At 38.5% G+C, this 18383-nt stretch overlaps 1 protein-coding gene across 2 annotated transcripts in view; it reads right to left on the bottom strand.

Annotated features, from left to right (window-relative positions):
* LOC149308804 (phosphatidylinositol-binding clathrin assembly protein-like) overlaps positions 1-18383 on the bottom strand; it is a 47884-nt gene that overhangs the window by 14207 nt on the left and 15294 nt on the right. Inside the window, exons 2-16 of one of the 2 annotated variants that reach the window (XM_089536495.1) lie at positions 17173-17315; positions 15555-15630; positions 14452-14554; positions 13789-13882; positions 13557-13668; positions 11199-11305; positions 10663-10704; positions 7186-7271; positions 6029-6152; positions 5336-5472; positions 4402-4505; positions 2233-2379; positions 1671-1781; positions 182-298; positions 54-84 (exon numbers count right to left, since the gene is read on the bottom strand). In XM_089536495.1, coding sequence (XP_089392621.1) covers positions 54-84; positions 182-298; positions 1671-1781; positions 2233-2379; positions 4402-4505; positions 5336-5472; positions 6029-6152; positions 7186-7271; positions 10663-10704; positions 11199-11305; positions 13557-13668; positions 13789-13882; positions 14452-14554; positions 15555-15630; positions 17173-17315 — 1534 coding nt within the window. Of the gene's footprint in view, positions 1-49; positions 85-181; positions 299-1670; positions 1782-2232; positions 2380-4401; positions 4506-5335; positions 5473-6028; positions 6153-7185; positions 7272-10662; positions 10705-11198; positions 11306-13556; positions 13669-13788; positions 13883-14451; positions 14555-15554; positions 15631-17172; positions 17316-18383 lie in introns of those variants that run through there. The other variant, XM_089536496.1, reaches the window with a different exon arrangement.

Below are 18383 nucleotides of genomic sequence, written 5' to 3'. Positions count from 1 at the left end.
AGCTAGTTGTTTTTGAAATTTAAATATAGACAAGATAGAAATAAATATCTCACTTTTTGGATGGCGTTCCACCAAAGCCAAGATCTGTAACAAAGCACATTAAAAGTATTTCATTAAGAACTGAGATTTGTCTATATGACAAATATGGAGATTTTTTAAAAACTTAAAGCATTGCACTTACTTCCTACAAGATTAGCGAGGGAGGAGTCTAGGTCATTGGCCAAAATCTTCCCACTTTGCTGACCAATTAAAACTCCTCTCTGATTTTGTGCTGGTGCTACTGGCTGTAATACATCATCTGGAAAATTAAAGACTGGTAGAAAGGGAAGAACAGAGAATATTAAGAATGTTATTAGTGCTGAACTATAACTTTAAAATTAACAGCACTCCAATTCAGAAATCCCTTACTGGTATAGAACACACACAACGCGAAATGAGCTATGCAGAAATATGCTTACCTCCAGTGATGCAGACAAACATCTTAATTTACTTTGTGAAGCTCAATGAAATGTACAGACCTATCTTTCAATTATGTTGAGCCCGGTAATTATTACAAGCAATGAGAGACATTTAAAAGGCTCTCATTTGATCCGTGCCTTTCATTTCATTCAACAGGATTAAACATTATATAGGCTAAAACCTGGATTATTCCTGTGGAAAATGGATCCTAGACAAAATTCTAAGGAGCAATGTAAAACTTGCAATTCAAATGTTCAAATAAGGATTTTCAAGAGTAACATTAATATCTAAACTGTTGGTACCAAAATATCTAAACTGTTGGGACCTTCAGCTTCTCCTATGGCTGTTCAAAAATTGCTCTATCATTAAACTGGATTTACAAATCTATTTCAGATGGAGAGATCTGATCTGATTTTTACAGATCTCTTCTGCATTGAGGTGAGCCAACATAGAACCAGATGTTCTATGAAAAATATCCTAAAAGTGAGTTTGCAAAAACCACATGCAATAAGCATACTTTGCTCTTTTTTGTTTTTAATGGCAGTATGCCACAGTTACAAGAAATATCAGCATTTTTATAATCCACGGTTTAAGTTGTCCACAGCACTATTGTAGGCATGTTTTTGCCTAAATAAGGGGCAAAACAGACAGGGAGGAAAAAGTGGCTTAAAGCTGCCTTTTCCGAAGCCACGTTGAAACCCCATCCACCTCACCTTAGGGACTGCATTCCTCTTTATGACTAGGATTGCTGCCTTAATCTTGTACCTACTTTAATAAAAACAACCAAAAAACTCACCCATTGAAATCGATGATCCAGAAGGCCATGTTGAAAGTTGTACACAAAAGATAAAAAGAGAAGGACAATCATAATGCATATTGGATTAGTAAGGTACTGTAGGATATACTTGTTTTCTGAGTTTTCTTAAGCACATATTTTCTATCTACTTAAAGTAGTATGCAACTGACGATTTCAAACTACAAGAGTGCATCAGTTTAAATTTTATATCTTGGCTTATTATGCCAAGATATAAAAAGGCAGCAACTTCACGGTTCTGTTTTTAATACAGATTTGATATGAAAGAAAATAATTATCTTCCAAAACAGGCAATTATTGTCTCCATTGAACTACATATCAAGAAAGCAATGGCCAACTACCAACTTGACATAAAGAATCTCACACACCAAAATTTGACACACACTAGTAACTTTACCTGTTGCACTTTTAAATTCAGGCACCGCTGACTTGCCACCAAAGACAGCATCGAAATCCACATTGATGGCTGAACCAGCAGTTTTCTGTGACGCTGAAGGAATAGGATAGCCTACAAAATGTTCATAAAGTTATCATTTGCCACAGTTTTAAACAATTCTGCAATTTTAAGAGAAGTTAATTTTAAGAAAATGAATTACTTTTTTCAAGACAAAAACATGGAACCATATGGAGATTTCAATGATCTGTAACAAATGCAGCAGAGGCTAAGGAAGGACTATGCAGCATCTAGTGAATGACAGAAATTCAAAAACCCCATCATATTTGCTTGCCCAATAGTTTAAAGAAAAGAAAAGAGGATCATACATTTATATCAAATTTAAAACAAACAATTGTGATGGTAAAGTATTCCACACAGTGGATTATCGCCGACACAGACATTTGTCTAGTTAGCAGCTCCACTGAAACTTAGGAAAAGTAAGGCGAACATGGAATATCAACAAAATTAAATATCAAGATCATCATTCAAGTTTATACTTGCAAATAAATTACAAGACAATTACCACTAAACAGTTCCACTGTTTGTTTGGAGGGAAAGGTGGATGTCCCAAAAGGTGTGGTGCTTTTTACAGCTTCTTCAACGGGCTTCATATCAAAGAGGTCTAGGTGAGGTGGAGACCCAACGCAGCCATTTGTAGACGAGAATGGTCCTTTTAAGCAAGGCATGATGTGATAAGAAGGGAGGAAGGGAGAAAAAGATGGACATAAGTAGTACTCAAAAGTGAAGATTCAAACAGAATCTGCGGAGTTAAGGGACACAGAGTTAATATAATTTAGCAAAGTTTTGTGCAAAACTGTTTTTTCAATGGACTGTTCATCCAAGATGATTTTACTGCAATTCATACTAGCTTATTGTGTTTTCCTACAAGTTTTGAAATTAAAAGAAGAGTTCTTACAAAGGGATCACTTTATGGGCCTTTAAACCCAGTTATTTGTTCTGGGAGCCATATACTTCTCATTGACTTGCTCACAAAACTGTTGTTCCCCCAAGGGAAAGTCTGGTTTTGGGTAGACAAATGTCGCTGAACTGGTTGTTCAGGTGGTGCTTAACACCCTCACCTATAGATGTGATAAGATCAGGAGAGACTCTCAAGATCATAAACATCGTCTGTTGAACTTCATACCATAAGTAAAAATGACTGCCAAAACAGGTATTCTTCATGGGGGAAAAGAAGACTCTGGAAGCTTCTATTTTGGCTTTTGGTTATATATCTGAACAGCGAACTGGGCATGAAGCATCAGACCAAGATGTTTGCTGTAGATCTCACTGTATGTACCATGAAAAGAAATGTGGAGTCTGAGAGGGGAGAAAAGTCCTACAACAGGACATCTTAACACACATACACACCACCTGTTCCTTGAAGTTTGGGACATGAAGTTTACCACTCAAATACCTGACAGCCTGCTAATGTAGATTAAGCCAAGGCAGGTTGGCAACAGAAACCTGGGATTCAGAAGTACTTCTCCACTTGAGATGGCAGTCACTAATGAACCCCTATTGCCACAATGTCTTTGCATGTGTATATAATATTTTTATTACATTATTTAAGCATGTAACTAATTAGAGTGCTAATAAAATGAAGCTTAAATGAATAAAGTTTAAAATGAAAAGCAGGAGCTTGTTTTATAACAGCGGGATTCCTTGCGGACCATATTGCCACTTGTAAATAGTTCAGTGGCAATTATTTACAGATGCTTAAATCAGCAGTGTTCACTTACTATGGAAAAATGTGCAACTAGCTAGTAGGGGTTTATATCTTCATAGAAACAAACTTTATAATTATAATATAATTATCATTATATTATATATATATTATAGTTTCAATATCATAACTATATTTTATAATATAATATAATAATTTTATCATTTCTTTTCCTCACCACTACAGATTCATCCAATTTGCAGCAAGGGAATTTATTCTTCTCTGTATGTGGGGTGGGGGGCATAGAAAAAGTAAGGTTCAGCTCTACTTTCTCTCCTACTGCAAATCCTCTGTGGTGCCAAATCCCTGCTCCAGATGGTTTCTTAGCCATCACAGCAGTTTTGAAAGGTAGAAAGGTTGTTGATTATAGTGGAAATGGAGGAAGTCATTGGAAGTAGATTGTTGGATTCTGGCCATAGCTTGCAGAAGTTAGTAAATCTCTAATCAGGGTAAATGGCAAACTATAATTCAATTCTACACAACTGAACAGGTAAACTAAAATGCAGTGTAATGGTTTAAGAACTGGACTATGACTCTGGAGGCCTGGGTTTGATTCCCTGCTCAGCCATGAAACCCACTGGGCAAGACACATGCTCTCAGCCTCAAGGGAAGTCAATGGCAAACCTCCTCTGAACAAATCTTATCAAGAAAACTCCATGATAGGCTTGCCTTAGAGTCTCCGTAATAAGAAACGACCTGAAGGCACACAACAACAACAACAAACTAAGAAGACAAACACACGTTCTCTCCTGTGAGTTGTAAGGGAAAAAATCCCACCCCACTGTAGTATAGCTATGCTTTACTACATGTATCTCTGCCAGAGCTATTAATGGCAAAAGAGATAACTTGTGCTTCTATTAACCATAATTAATGAACTCTAACTTCTTGTTAACTATAACTTAATTTGATAGTTAACTCCAGAATTCCAAGAAGTGTACAGGTTTTCTTTGGCCACAACTGTCAACATACCTCCCCAGGCACTGGTTGCTGACGTTGCTATGGCTGGAGTACTTTGTACCGTTGGAACAAATGCAGGTTGAAGATCGAAGAGATCAGTAGAAAGGTTGGGCATGCTGAAAGTTTCAAAAAGAAAGTCATACTTAAGCAAGGTGAGGTCCATTACCTTGTTTCAAACATATGCAGAGGTAAGGCAGCCACTGAAAACACACACAGTACTTCGGAGGCTGGATGTCAAATAGGAATACTGATAATAACTACAGAACAGGAGTCCTTCTCAACAAGTGGAGAAATGCCCACTTCTTAATTTGGGACTGTAGAGCTGGGCAGTTCTGTGTTGAATTTCAGTTCCCAGCATTCATCCCCCACTGCAATAAAGCTCTCCTTTTGTAATTTTTCCAGGTAGCATACTCAACTCAACAGCAATGATATATTTTCTGGCAAAAATTGATGACACAGATCTTGACATTCAGTTTTCTGTATGATCACATTTCTCTTCAGCAAAGAACAAAAGAGTTCCTACTAGACTTAAGCAATGTTTGTCCTTCGCAACTGCCACAAAATGTTCTAGGTTTCCTCTTGGGAAAACTCACAATGGAAGAAGGAAAAGCAAACAGAAGAAGTTTTAACATGAAGAACTTAGCTTACAGGTTCTTTTTGTAAGAGACAGTGTGGTGTAGCAGTCTGAGCACTGAACTATGACTCTGGAGCCCAGGATTTAAATCCCAACTCAGCCATGGAAACCCACTGGGTGACTTTGGTCAAGTCACACTCTCTTAGTCTCAGAGGAAGGGAAAGGCAAACCCTCTCTGAACAAGTCTTGCAGGGGGAAAAACCACACCTTGAAGCAGGCTTGACTTCAGGTCGCCATAATTCTGAGCTGACTTGAAGGCACACAACAGCAATAGGTTCTTTTTACTTGCTCTGGTACCAAAACATCCCTCACCTATTGGTGGTTGGTGCAGGTGTTACGAAGAGGTCAACAGCAGAATTAGTATTCACACTCTTCCCTGATAAAGTGCTTGGCGAGGCAGATGTAGATGTTGAATTTGACACCACAGAAATTTCTCTCAGTCTTTGTTCCTAAAAAAAACAATTATGCAAGATAGTGTTAACTTTAAAAATTGAGTTAATCTTTCCATACACAGTCTGTAAGCACAGTGGAACTGAAACTTAACTATCCTGCAGAAATTAACCCACATCCCCATTCTGTAGCGTGTTACAGGACAATCCACCCAAATCCAATTGCTCAACTCCCTTCCGCCAGAATCAGTGGGACTGACCTCCTTGGTCATGATTTCATTCAATTTTATGACCCTGTCAATGCTAAGCACTTTTACATCCACTGATTTTGATGGAAAAGAAAGAAGAATTTAGTCAGATTTTCCCCCAAAGAAATTATTCAAAGTACTTAACGAATACTAAGACTGTATGATACAGTTAATGAGTCCAACAATTCCCAAACACACCCTTTTACTCACCTAGCCAAGATAGAAGCCACATTAAATATTGTTTTAAGGCAGAACAGTCATGCACACACAAACACAGTCAAGTATCATGGCTAAAGTGAAGATGAGAGGGTGCTACCAAATCAAGTCTACATTTTATACTTGCTTATAGTCTAGAAACTCAGGTGTACCTTTAGCGCTTGCAGCCTAGCTTGCTCTTCTTCCAATGCCTGTTGTTTCTCTCTTTCATCCATTTTACTAAAGGACATTCCTGTGTTGGCAAGTGTGGAAACTGCACTGGATAGAGTACTTGCTCTGAAATGTTTAGAACATGCATATACACACATTTAACATCCCTGAGCTTTGAGAAAGTCTCAAAAATTATTGACGGTATTTTGGGAGTGGAGGTGGGGAACTGAATTGAAACCACACAAGTTTTCAAATGTGGCAAAGAGAAAGAGAGAGAGCAAGTTTTAAAGATCACAAACCTATTCACATTTACCTGGGAAGACGTCCCACTGAATGAAGAGAAGCTTAAATCCAAGTAAACAAGTATAGGATTGTGATAATAAGAGCAGGAAACATGGTATTTTTCCAAGTATACATTTTTAGCATGCACACTTTGAATAAACCAAGTAAGTTTATGCATGCATACGTAGTCATTAAGAAACAAACAAATTAAAAAAAAAATCACTATTTAAGACCAGTTGAGGAGGCGAGAAGGGACAGAAGAGACTTATTCTGGTAAAGAAAATGTTAATGACTGGGTTTCATCAGAAATTATACTAGATCCAGCTTTGTCTGCTCAGTCAAAGTAAATCCAAATATAAGATTTTTAGAGTGTCTTCAAATATTGGCATACTATTGCACTCAAAGCAGGGGAAATTCCACACATAGGGGATGGTCATCTAGACAACAAATGCATGCATATGCCATCAAATGTAAAAAGCAGTTATTAATAATGAGGATTGTGTTACCCCTGGGAAGGGAGAGAGGGCCTTCCTTTCAGTATTTCAGCCCCTAATCCCTCCTTACACCCCCTTCCTTACCCACCCATTATGGGAGATTATAGCAACAAATGCTTTGGGACCTTGGCTAATTTTGCAGTATAATAAATTTTTGGTTGTGCTTTCACAGTCTACTTGCTACCATCACCATATTTTTAGTGAGACCACTGCAGCCTTTCATCAGGATGGACAGAATTATGGGTTGATTTCTGGCTATAGTCCTTACTATTTGAGAGAACCAATCCTGCTATATCATGTCAAAATAAGAAAATGTATTTACATGTTAAAACAGCCCCTAAGATTACAAAACTCAAATTGTGATGATTAACCAGCCAAATTACCTGCTGGCAGCCGAAACCTCCTTTGTCTTCTTCCCTTCCAGAGAAGCCAGGTGCTGCTCCAGCGCTTCAAGCAGACTGCTGGGAGCCTAAAGTTAAAATTCTCATCAAATGTATGTTGGATGATCAGTGCTAAACTAGGCATTTGTTTTTACATTTGTTTCTGCTTTGAATGCCAGATTACTTCTAAAGACATTACAGCATGATGCCCACAAAAAGGAAGCATATTGGCTTCAGAACCTCCATTTCTACTTCCCACCAAACTCACAGCTACTGATTCTTCCCCTTCCACCAGTCACCAAAAAAATATTCCAAACATGGTTATCCATGGTATAAGAAGGAAGAAAAGACTAAGAACAGACAAAGCTGCCTACTAATACCAGATGAGGCCAGTGGTTCATGAAACCACTGTTTATTCTCCCACTGAAGACTCTCTTGGGTTCCCAGATGTCTCTCATATCATCAACTGCATGATCTTTTTAACTGCTGGAGGTCAGGGATTGAACATGACACCCTCAGCATGCAAAGTATTGCTCTACCACTGAGCTGCAGTCCTTTCTTAATTTAGAAAGAGGATGTGTTAATCACAATCTCTTCCATTTGTGGTTTTGAAGACCTGTTCCAAAGAAATGCAGGGCTCCCATGTGCAGAAAAATCTGTAGTGACATACTAGTTTTGCTGAGCGACAATGTGCCACTGGGAATGAATGTTTCCCACTGTGCATTTGCAGGAAAGATGAGATCTGACCAGCCTTGCTGACCAAGCCAAAGTTTCCAACAACCTCCTTCTCCCAGAAAGGGGGGCACACCAGCCTGGATATGCTGGTGGCATCCAACACTCAACTGCCCAAGAGAAGGGAAGAAAGCAGGGTTGAGTTCCTTCAAGCAGGGTAGTGTCATCCTCCTTCCACACCTAGCTTTCCTAGTTAAGAGCAGGTAAATCCAGTAGGGTTTTGCTTCCAGGGGCTTAGCAACTGCTGAACAGCCCTCAGGCTCTGTCTGTTTTGGAGCTAGGGGGGTTTAGTGTTCACCACACAGGTACCCAGGATAGTCTCCACCTGTTTTCAACACTGATTTTGATCAGGACCCTTTAGTCACCTTCCGTGACTGACCAGAAAAAAAATACAGGTTTGGGAAGGGAGTTGTCTTCTTATTGTGAGTAGCTTAGGTGGGTCTTAGGATCACTGGAAGGAGAGCACATCACTGCTTATGCTCACCAATGGGAGCCAGAGTGATGTAAGTTTGAGTGCTGGAAGCAGGACTTCAAGAGATCAGGAATTGAATCCCTGCTCATTCACTTGGCATGATCTTGGGCAAGTCACACTCTCTCTGCCATAAAGGAAGTCAATAGCAAACTTCCTATGAAAAACTCTGACGAAGAAAATCCTAGGATAGGATCAGCAGAAGCCGGAGGTAATATGTTTGTGACACATTGTGTTTACATTTTCAAAAATCTATTAAATTACTTAAAATGTCCACAAACTCCAAATTACTAATTAACATATGGTGAAGGCAAAAGGCATATTATAGTCAGCAAAACAGACAAATGATGAAACAGATGAAGGAATGCACTAGACTTCAATGTTCCACAACTGTGTCTGCTTCTCATATATATATATATATATATATATATGGTGTAATTACTGATACAAAAATATTTTGGGGCTCATTACTGATACAAAAATACAAGAGGAAACACATTTATACACTTTAAATTATTAAATTTAAAGGATGTGCTTTGGGTGAACAAATACACTGATGTCCAGGGGCTGGTTTAGATCTTACATGGCTCTACCTTGCAAAACCCATTCCAAAGGTATTAGGCATTTTGTTAATAAAGACTCTTGACATGTAGAACACTATAGCATTAATTCACATGTTAATGACTTGAAAAAAAGATGGCACTTTCTTGGAGTATTTTTCAACAGAGGCTGCTGGAACCAGATTTAGGTGAGCTACATTTCATGCCCACTGAAACCTGCCCCAGTGATTTCAATGGGGACTAAGTGCAATTATCTTAAATCCACATAAAACCCACTGAAGACTGTCCAAAACAATATATAGGCATTTTTATCCATATTTTATGGATAAAACAACCTGTACTATATTGTGCTTCATGGCAGCTTCTCAGTCCTACAATGCTTTCCAATTATCAGGCTTAATGTGTGTCTAACTCTTAACATTCTTAAGGTATGACTTTGCTAAGGAACTAATACTGTCATCAAGAATGTTGAGTCCTCACTAAAAATGTCCCGAGCAATTTCCCCTCCCCAAAAAAGACCCAACTCCAGTGGTGTCCAAGAGAACTAGCTTGTCTTTATTGGGTAGCTCCAGTCTATAGCACACAAAAGCAGCCTGAATTGTTAACCAGATCATCAGTAGTTAACGGAAGCCATCAGGTCCCACTGAATGATGCAAGAAGAAAAGGAAGAGAACTAAGGTGCTTTTAGATGTTGGGAGCAACACGGATATGAGGCGTAAAAGAGGGTGGCGGGGCAACTGGGTAAACATAAGAGAGTAATAAAATGAAAGCAGCAATAACTGGCCTGATGCTAGCGCATCGCTTTGGTGGAACGTTAGAACCTGTAAATATATTAGAGTTCTGTATGAGTTAGCAATAAGACCTGTCTTACTCTATCTGCAGAACTGTTCTAAATGCATCAATTCTGTTTACTCCTTTGCATAGTGCCACCTCATATTCATGTCACTTAACTATGTATGTGTTATTTTAGACCACAGCTCTCAGAACTCAGCAGCCAGCATTGACAGGGATTAAGGTTCTGACCACTGCTTTATTTATCCAGCCTATCTACAAGTACTGACAATGGCTGTCCTTTTTCTCCTTGCTGACTAAAATTGGCAAAATCATTGTTCATTTTTTTAAAATACAGGTAAGAGTGTCTTTTATCTGGAATTCCAAAATCCCCAATACTCCAAATTCCAAAACTTTTCAAGCTATGTACCTGTCTGGGTTTTGTGAGGCTGGAGAGGGACTGGAGGATCTATGAAATGGTGGATTTGTTTCAAGCACTACGCTTGGATTCCTGCCGTTTCACAGATCCTCAGTCTTTCTCCAGCCCCATTATGTCTCACTATGTAGATGCAAATACAGGTATTCCAAAATCCAAAATATGGAACACTTCTGGTCCCAAGAATTTCAGATAAGGGATCCTCAACCTGTAACTGTCAGATCTTCCCATGTTAAACCAGAAAATTGTGGTGGCGGGTGAAAAAAATATCTCCCAAAATCTTTAGCACTAACACTGTCTACAAAAGCCCAAAGGCAAAACATGACAGCTTAAAAAACTCACTATTGCTCAAACACACTACCTATGCAAACAAAACAATTCATGGGGAAAATGACACGTGTTTCCATATATTACACACATATATGGAAGAGGATGACATCTCAGAATGTACAGAATGGAATACTAACAGTTAAAATCACAAAGGGCTAAATCAATATGAAATGTACACTGACCTGAGTAAGATCTGGAATGTCACCCTGATCAATTCCAACTTGCTGGGTTCACAGAAAAGGGAAAAAAAATGTACATTACTACATGCAGTGGCAATGAAAAGAAAGAACTGTGGATCTGAATGTTTACATAAAAGCTAAGGTATCGGGGAAGACATGGAGAGCTTTCTGAACTGGTACAACCCTAAATGCCTTTTCAAAAACTCGATTTTGTGCGGAGGTCCTAAAGAATATTAAGTAGTGTCGATCTGTTTCAAATATTAGAAAAAGACAGCCAGCACTTTAGTGCTATTTAAACAAGGCAATTCGAATAATTTTTTTTGGAGTTCATCATATATTTCTTAATAAAATTAACATAAACTAGACTTTCAAAATATCCCATTAAATCACATATTTCAGTTGAGGTTTGCTTTCAATAATTATAATTTAACTCTTGCTTTGCAGGAAATCATGCAGTGGAATTGCAACCATATGCATTTATTACTGTACCAGTACAGAGAGCGAGATGATGTATTATTAGCGCTCCTGGCTTCATTTACCTCTGCCACTTTGAGGAATTCTGACAATTTGGTCATTCTGGCAAGGAATTTTTTGTAAATATCCAGACCTTCTTTGCACTGGTTCTTCTTCATATCAAAATACTTTTCTGAAAAGTCAAATTCAAAGTTTGAAAAAAACATTAAAAAAGAGTAGCGTACCATAAAGAAAATTACAAGCAAGACTAATCTTTGAGGCTTAAAGGATTAAATAAATGTTTTTAAAATACATGTTTTAGTTTTTTAATATATATACGATTTACTTCTTAAGTCCACAGACTTGGTAGATAAGCATAAACCCATAATTTGTGCATTAGCTTTAAACATTTAGTCATATGCACTGATAAAAATGTGACTTTTTCCAAAAGGAAGAGGCAACATTACTTTCCATGTTCTGTTACGTTCCATCACTGCAAGATCTCCTTCAATCCAGCATCCCAATTTTTAAAATGCCTGATTGTTCCTACCATATAAGAATTTTGCATGAATGCATTTAGAAATATAAAGTTTGCAAACAAAAAATTAAAGTTTTGTTAAAAGCAACCCAAAAGCTTCAGCAATTGCAGATTTATACTGTGCATTGGGAGAAAAAGAGAACTGAACAAGGGAGAATAAACTAGCACTGGGTGCTGAGTAGCAATGATAAGAGCAAGCATATAAAAAAAGGTGGTCTGCTGTTTGCCAAGGCTGTCAGCAGACAAGGGCTATCTGCTTCTGGAAGCACATCCACATAAAATAATCACATGCAGCAGCAGTATCTCTGAATCAGAGCCAATATTCCAAGGGCAACCAAGGCCAAGACTCTGCGGTCATCCCTTAGGCATGGTTCTATTTAAATCCTAGGGATTTCAACATGATGTGTTGAGGACTGGAGACTGAGTATGAGAGCCAAGGGCTTCTACTAGAATCATTGACCAATCAAATTTAATATATCTTTATTACCGCTTTGTAAGCAGTCAATTGCCTCACTGAACAAAAATTGCTGGTAAGTGACTAAACTGCCAGCAGGTGAGAAATTTTACAGAAACTAGATGTTTTCTTCCATTAGGCCTCCAATTGCTAACAGTAACACAATGGGCCAGAATCCTGTTACGTAAAAATAGTTCTGCTCATGGTTGCGCCCTCTCAAGTTTGTGTAAATCTAATCCCTAGTACAACCAATCATTTCACTGGGACACCGGCAGACCCTCTCTTTCACTTTTCATTTTGGAAGTGGAGAACTAACTGGCAGTTGCAATATGGGGAAGCTCAAGGCTTTGGCACCTGTTGCACAATTGGATGAACAATTGTGTGACCCATCATAACTACAGACCCGAACAGACAGGCCAAAATAAAGCTGCTTTGAGTCACTTTGGAGGTATGCTGTTTAAATGACACATGCATCCTAAGAGGCTGGAAGTCGCACCAAAACCAGCTCCAGTCGTCTGTTTGGGCCCTACATTACAACTCTCCGCATTCACTGGGCTTAGAGGCACAGGACTCCCATGAAAAAGGAAAAACTGCAAATAAAAAAGCCACTATTTTTTACTGAAATAACATTTCTCTAGTACTCTTTAGGTCCTCCAGCCCAACTCTATGGTCAACATCTGCCAGAAGGTGACCATAGCTGGAGGACCTGCAAATGCCTAGAGAAGTGTTTTGTCTAGTAATTTCTAGGCCCTCCTGCCCAACTCTATGGTCAACTTCCAGCAGAGTTACACTGGAGGACCTAGAGATTCCTAAAGAGAACATATTAATCAAATGTGCAAATAATCAAATCTACAAAAGTCAAAGCTGCAAATGTGGAGGGTCGACTGTATATTTATCCTACATCAAAACAGTATAAGACCTTGACCTATAAGCTATATATTCAACATAAATATTAATAGCATTTGCTAATGTGTTGGTTTTTAAGGCGGTTTTGCCAGTTTGGGCACACAAAATCAAATCAATTCAACAGAAGGAACGTTTTAAATCTCTATGCCACTGGCTTCATGTTATTGAAATGTGTGTCTTGTCTGGACCCCAGCTTTGCTCTCAAGGTGTTACATGATGCTTATGAAGATTCAACCGTGTAAGAAATAAACAAAAGATATGGCACAGAGGGGATCAGAGTAGGATGCATTGTACACTGTTGGTGAAAAGGAATGCAGAGTAGGCAGGACTATCAAAGTGCTGGTCAACTATTGGGGTGGACATGAGACAGACTAAACCCAGGATCCTCTAAATGTGAAAGAGGGGAGAGGAAACAAACTGGGGACAGCGCGGGAGTGGAGGCGAAAATGGTGACGGAAGATAAGTAAACACAAAAGCAGATCCACATATTTAGACATGACTCTACTGACAAATGTTTGAACAGTTTTAATTTATTGTTTCACATACCCAAGAGGTTAATAATCCCCTCATTATAGGCAGCAAAAAGCCTAATGGAATCTTTAAAAAGGAGCATGAAGGCAGCATTTATTACACCATTCGTTAGTTCATTAGGGTTGGCCTGTGTAGAAAGCAGAAAGATTTCAAGAAGTTAAAACACCAGAAAGTTAAATAACACATTTTTACCCCTGGATAAACCAAACAGTGGGTTATAGCCACAGAGGACAAGTCCCGGACTTACATCAAAATCAAGAAGTGCATCGAGTTGATTCTGAATAATTGGAAGGGTCTTCAGAAGTTTTTCAGTATTCATTGTTCTCATCACACCATCAATCCTTCAAAGACAGAAGCAAAAATAAACCAGAATTATACAGGCCATGCATATCATAATGACTGCACTACAGACTACAACAAGGATGAGAAACTTGCAATGTTCCAAGTACTGTTGGACTCTAAGCCCTTGCTAGTATGGACAGTGGTAAGGATGAATTATAGCAAACACAGGGCTATATCCAGTTTTCATCTTAACTAGTGCAGACCCCCTCTAGAGTTGAAATGAGTGATAACTGTTAGTCGCCATTTACCTAAGTCACATTGATTTCAATAGTGTTACTCTACTCGGGACTAAAGCTGGATTTAGCCCTAAGACTAAAGCCTAGAGAGATCGACTGGGTATTATCCTATGCATTTTTCTCTCTAAAAGCCTCAGCTTCTTTTAGTTGTGCTGGAGGACCTAAAGAAGCCTCAGGTTCTTTTAGTATTTTATAAAAGCTGTTACAGCGGGTAAAGTGCCAACAATAACTCTATCGGATCCCAACACACTAAATGTTACACTTATCAAATTGACAGTACAAAATATTTCAAATATTTCAAATTTCACTCTAGAAACATGTGAAATTCTTACCCTCTTTTCATTTTGGTGAAATCAACTGCTACAAGTCTATAAGAAAGTGCTTTTTCATTCAAGTATCTGCTGTATCGTCTGATGAAGGTAGACATATCATAGCCTGGAAATGAAATGGCTTTTTTTAGGTAGACATTTTTATTCTTCTATACTTCTATTCTTTTCAATTCAGTATGAATTTGCTCCAAAAAGTTGATGAAGCTTACTTTACATTTTAAGAAAATTTGTCTCACAGAAGAACAATCCTCTCTTTGCTCCTTCTGCCATGTACTTGTTTTGACAGTAAGATCCTGGACTTCAGCCAAAGCAGGAAACCCAGGCTGGATTCAAGCAAAGATCTTCACAGAAAAGCATAAACGTTCATCCTACCTCTAATTCTGTCTTACAGATATAATTTTTGCAGCATATATCAGTTGTGTCATGAAGGGTTTTAGATTACATACCCACATCCTATCATTTGTCATTTTTTAAAGGTTTCTATACTGCTCCTTCATCACTGAATTTGATCCCAGGTGATATAAGCAAAGCAACAGTAAACTGGGGATATAAATGAAACACTGCAAACCAAATGGCATAGGTGTTATGGGAATTAATTAATAAGCATGCTTGTTCAGGAAACACATTTGTTTCAGAATTAAAAGGATGATTTAAAACCGTAATTGAAATTCTCAATTTTAGATTTTAAATCATGATTTTTAATGAGAACAAATTATGTTCCCAATAGCACTCCTGGGTAGGCCTCCTATACAGATTTACTTTGGAACAAGTTTTATTTAACCCACTAGGCCTTACTTGAGCCAGCATGCTGTATTAATTTGAGAGCTGGACTATGACCCGACCAGAGTTCGGATCCTCGCTCAGCAATGTAAATCCATTGGACAAGTCACACTATCTCAGTCTCAGAGGAAGGCAAGGGCAAACCCTCTCTGAACAAATCTGGGGAAGGAAACCCAGTGATAGTTAAATAATAATTAAACAAAGCTGAATTCCTAACATCCCCTCCACTATTAAAAAAAATGTGGATTCCACAGAAATAATTGTATTATAGAAGCAGATTGTTAAGCAACTTTCCCCTCAGAAGAATAAAAAATGCATATCCTTACCCTGCATTGCACTTTTATCCAGATAGTTGTTGAGATTGAACAATGTATTTCGAGATGCCAAGTACTGGATGAAGCGCTATGGGTGAAAGAACCAGACTCCAGATTACTTCAGTGTTTCCACAGAAATAACTGTATTATGGAAGCAAATTGCTAAGCAACTCTGGGAGATATAAACTGATTAAGGAATGTCTAATATAAGACAGGGAAATTGAATTTACTGACAGACACAAGTTTGCGGTCACTATCCAGAGAAACAAAACTGGATTAATTGGATTAAGCAACCAAGAACAATGTGTGCAACCAAATACAAGCACAACCAAGTGCATAGCTACCCTGTTTTATAAATTCTGGCACGGTGAAAACAGAAAGGGTAGCAATATTCATTAAATAGTACAGCTTTGTATCTAACTCTATTTGCAAGGACATCATCAGATCATGCTTAAGACAAAATGCAAACATGACTCTTTGACTGTTCACAGTGATATGCCAGCAAATTTCAATCTACACATAATAAGCAAATGGAGCGGATGTAAATTATAGCCACAAAAGCAATGTTCATATTTGCAACAAGGTAACATGTTTAAAGGAGGATTATTGGTTCTTTTAATAATAAGATAACGAACGGTATTTGAATTTACAGACTTGCATCCACACTTCCTCCCCTTCTCTCTCCTCTTAACTTCTTCTCAAAGTAAGACAATTGGCGCTGGACTGGAACATACCAGACCAAGACTTGCTTCCAATCACACCATGAATATCAAAGACTAACTAAAGAATGAACTGGCCCCAAAGCACATCTTCTAGAGATGCTTTGGATGCAATTCTGCAAAACATCTGGTGGCAATGGGAAAAGCTGATGGTCTAAATCCCAATAATAATAATGGAAGGTGTATTAAGCACATTCTGCTTAACATTCATAACAATATATTTCTAATGTAATTAAATGTTATCTAGTGCATAAGTATTATATTATATAGGTATTCATCCTCCATCTTGAGGGAGAGAAAGGCAGGCTACCTCCACCAGGCCTGCCTGGAAGAAGAAAAGACCTCCCTTCATCCTCCATCTTGAGGGAGAGAAAGGCAGGCTAGCTCCACCAGGCCTGCCTGGAAGAAGAAAAGACCTCCCTTCAGCCACCTTCTTGAGGGAGAGAGATTGTATTGTATTGCATTTTTGTTCCGTACACCGCTATGATCATTGCGGAATAGCGGTCTATAAATAAAATGTATTATTATTATTATTATTATCATCATTAGAAACTGAAGAAAGCTCCTCTGGCTCCTAGTAGAGGTAAATTATAGCAGACTGGTATTTCCCATGGCTATACAGCTTTTAGAAGCTGAAGCAGCATCTCTGTGATAGTAATTCACTTAACACACTTAGTTGTTGAGCAATTTGTGTTTTTAAGAGCAGGGTGGGCAGGAAGACAAATCATCTTCTAAGCATCTACTTTATATGCAACTATTTTCTTTCCAGCAAGGGAAGAGTTACATATATGATTTGTATAGGTATACTGACTTGTTCCACCACATGTAAATTCAGAATTCCCAAGCACTTTTATCTGAATGTCTTCCTATCATTAAATGTAATACTCTGTCACAAATGGCTAAGGTCTTACCTCATTCCCATACATCATGAGGTGGTGTGTTGTGATTAGAGCTTTGAACACGACTACCCAGCTGCTGTTTGCCGTCCTTTCAAAAAGGGTGTCTGCCAGCTGTGGAATATTCACATTCATCTCGTTTGTGCATTGAATTAGATCTAAAACATAAGAAAGTTAAGATGAGTTCATGGGAACATGCCAAAAATAATATGTGAGATATGGAATTAAATAGGAAATACATTTATGAAGGCTCTTGTCAGGAATCTGACTTACGCATGTCTCTCTTAGCTTTGCTCTCCTCCTCTGCCCAACATTCTTCAAATTTCACCAGTGCAGAGCATTTCATTTATATTAAATTTCCCCAAACAACACATTCCAAACACAACCTTCCTATTCACTTTTACTATTAAATTGCTTTCTTCTCCCTTACCGCTTAGGTTATTTCCCCTGTAAGAAACAACACTGCTTACTTGCTGAGACCATTGTTTCCCTCTAATCTCTGGCTTGGTTTGGGTCTGTACTTTTCTGACATCCACCCTTCGGTTAAAAACAGGCTCATACAGCCATTCCCTGTGAAGCATCCATTGCTGCATTCAGCTCATATCAATGTTCATGGTACTGTTCAACCACAGTGGGAACCTTTGCCTGAAATGTCCAAGGAGCTTCCAAACTGTGTACTTAGCTCTTTCCCCACTGCATTCCCTACAGTTCTGTTGACATTTCCCATACTTTCCTCACATTATCTGGGACCGAAGGAGACATGCTTCGCTGCCAACGCTATTTTTGCACATTCTACAGGAATTGCCAAAAGACAGTGACCAACCAGAAAGAGATGCTCAGTACCTTCTGGAACATGTACATAAATGCACACACACACTGACTTTTCCCTTTCCTTTTCCTGCTAACACTCTAGATACAACATTTTTGCTTTCCTGTGGTCACCTGTGTTACTTTGAAACCCAAGTTGTATTTCAGCCTCCAAAGACTGCCTTGCACTTGCAAGGCTATCCTCAGTTGGCAAAATCCAAAATCCATTCCCTCATCTTCCACCCGTTATTGAGATACAGCCGCATACATACAAAAACAGTTGCCTGAGCCACTCTTCAGAGGCTAATACAGTAGTTTCTGTACACACTGGAAGTGGAATAAAACAGACATACTTTTCAACTTAATCTTTATGTGTTTTGGAGCTAGTTTTCTCACTGTGACCAAACTGTGCATAATCC

Source organism: Sceloporus occidentalis, unplaced genomic scaffold (assembly GCF_023333645.1).
Source record: "Sceloporus occidentalis isolate IW3139 unplaced genomic scaffold, rSceOcc1.0.p SCAF_8, whole genome shotgun sequence".
NCBI lineage: Eukaryota > Metazoa > Chordata > Lepidosauria > Squamata > Phrynosomatidae > Sceloporus > Sceloporus occidentalis.
The sequence above is the reverse complement of the archived record's forward strand: the minus strand, read 5'-3'. Positions and strand labels throughout refer to the sequence as shown.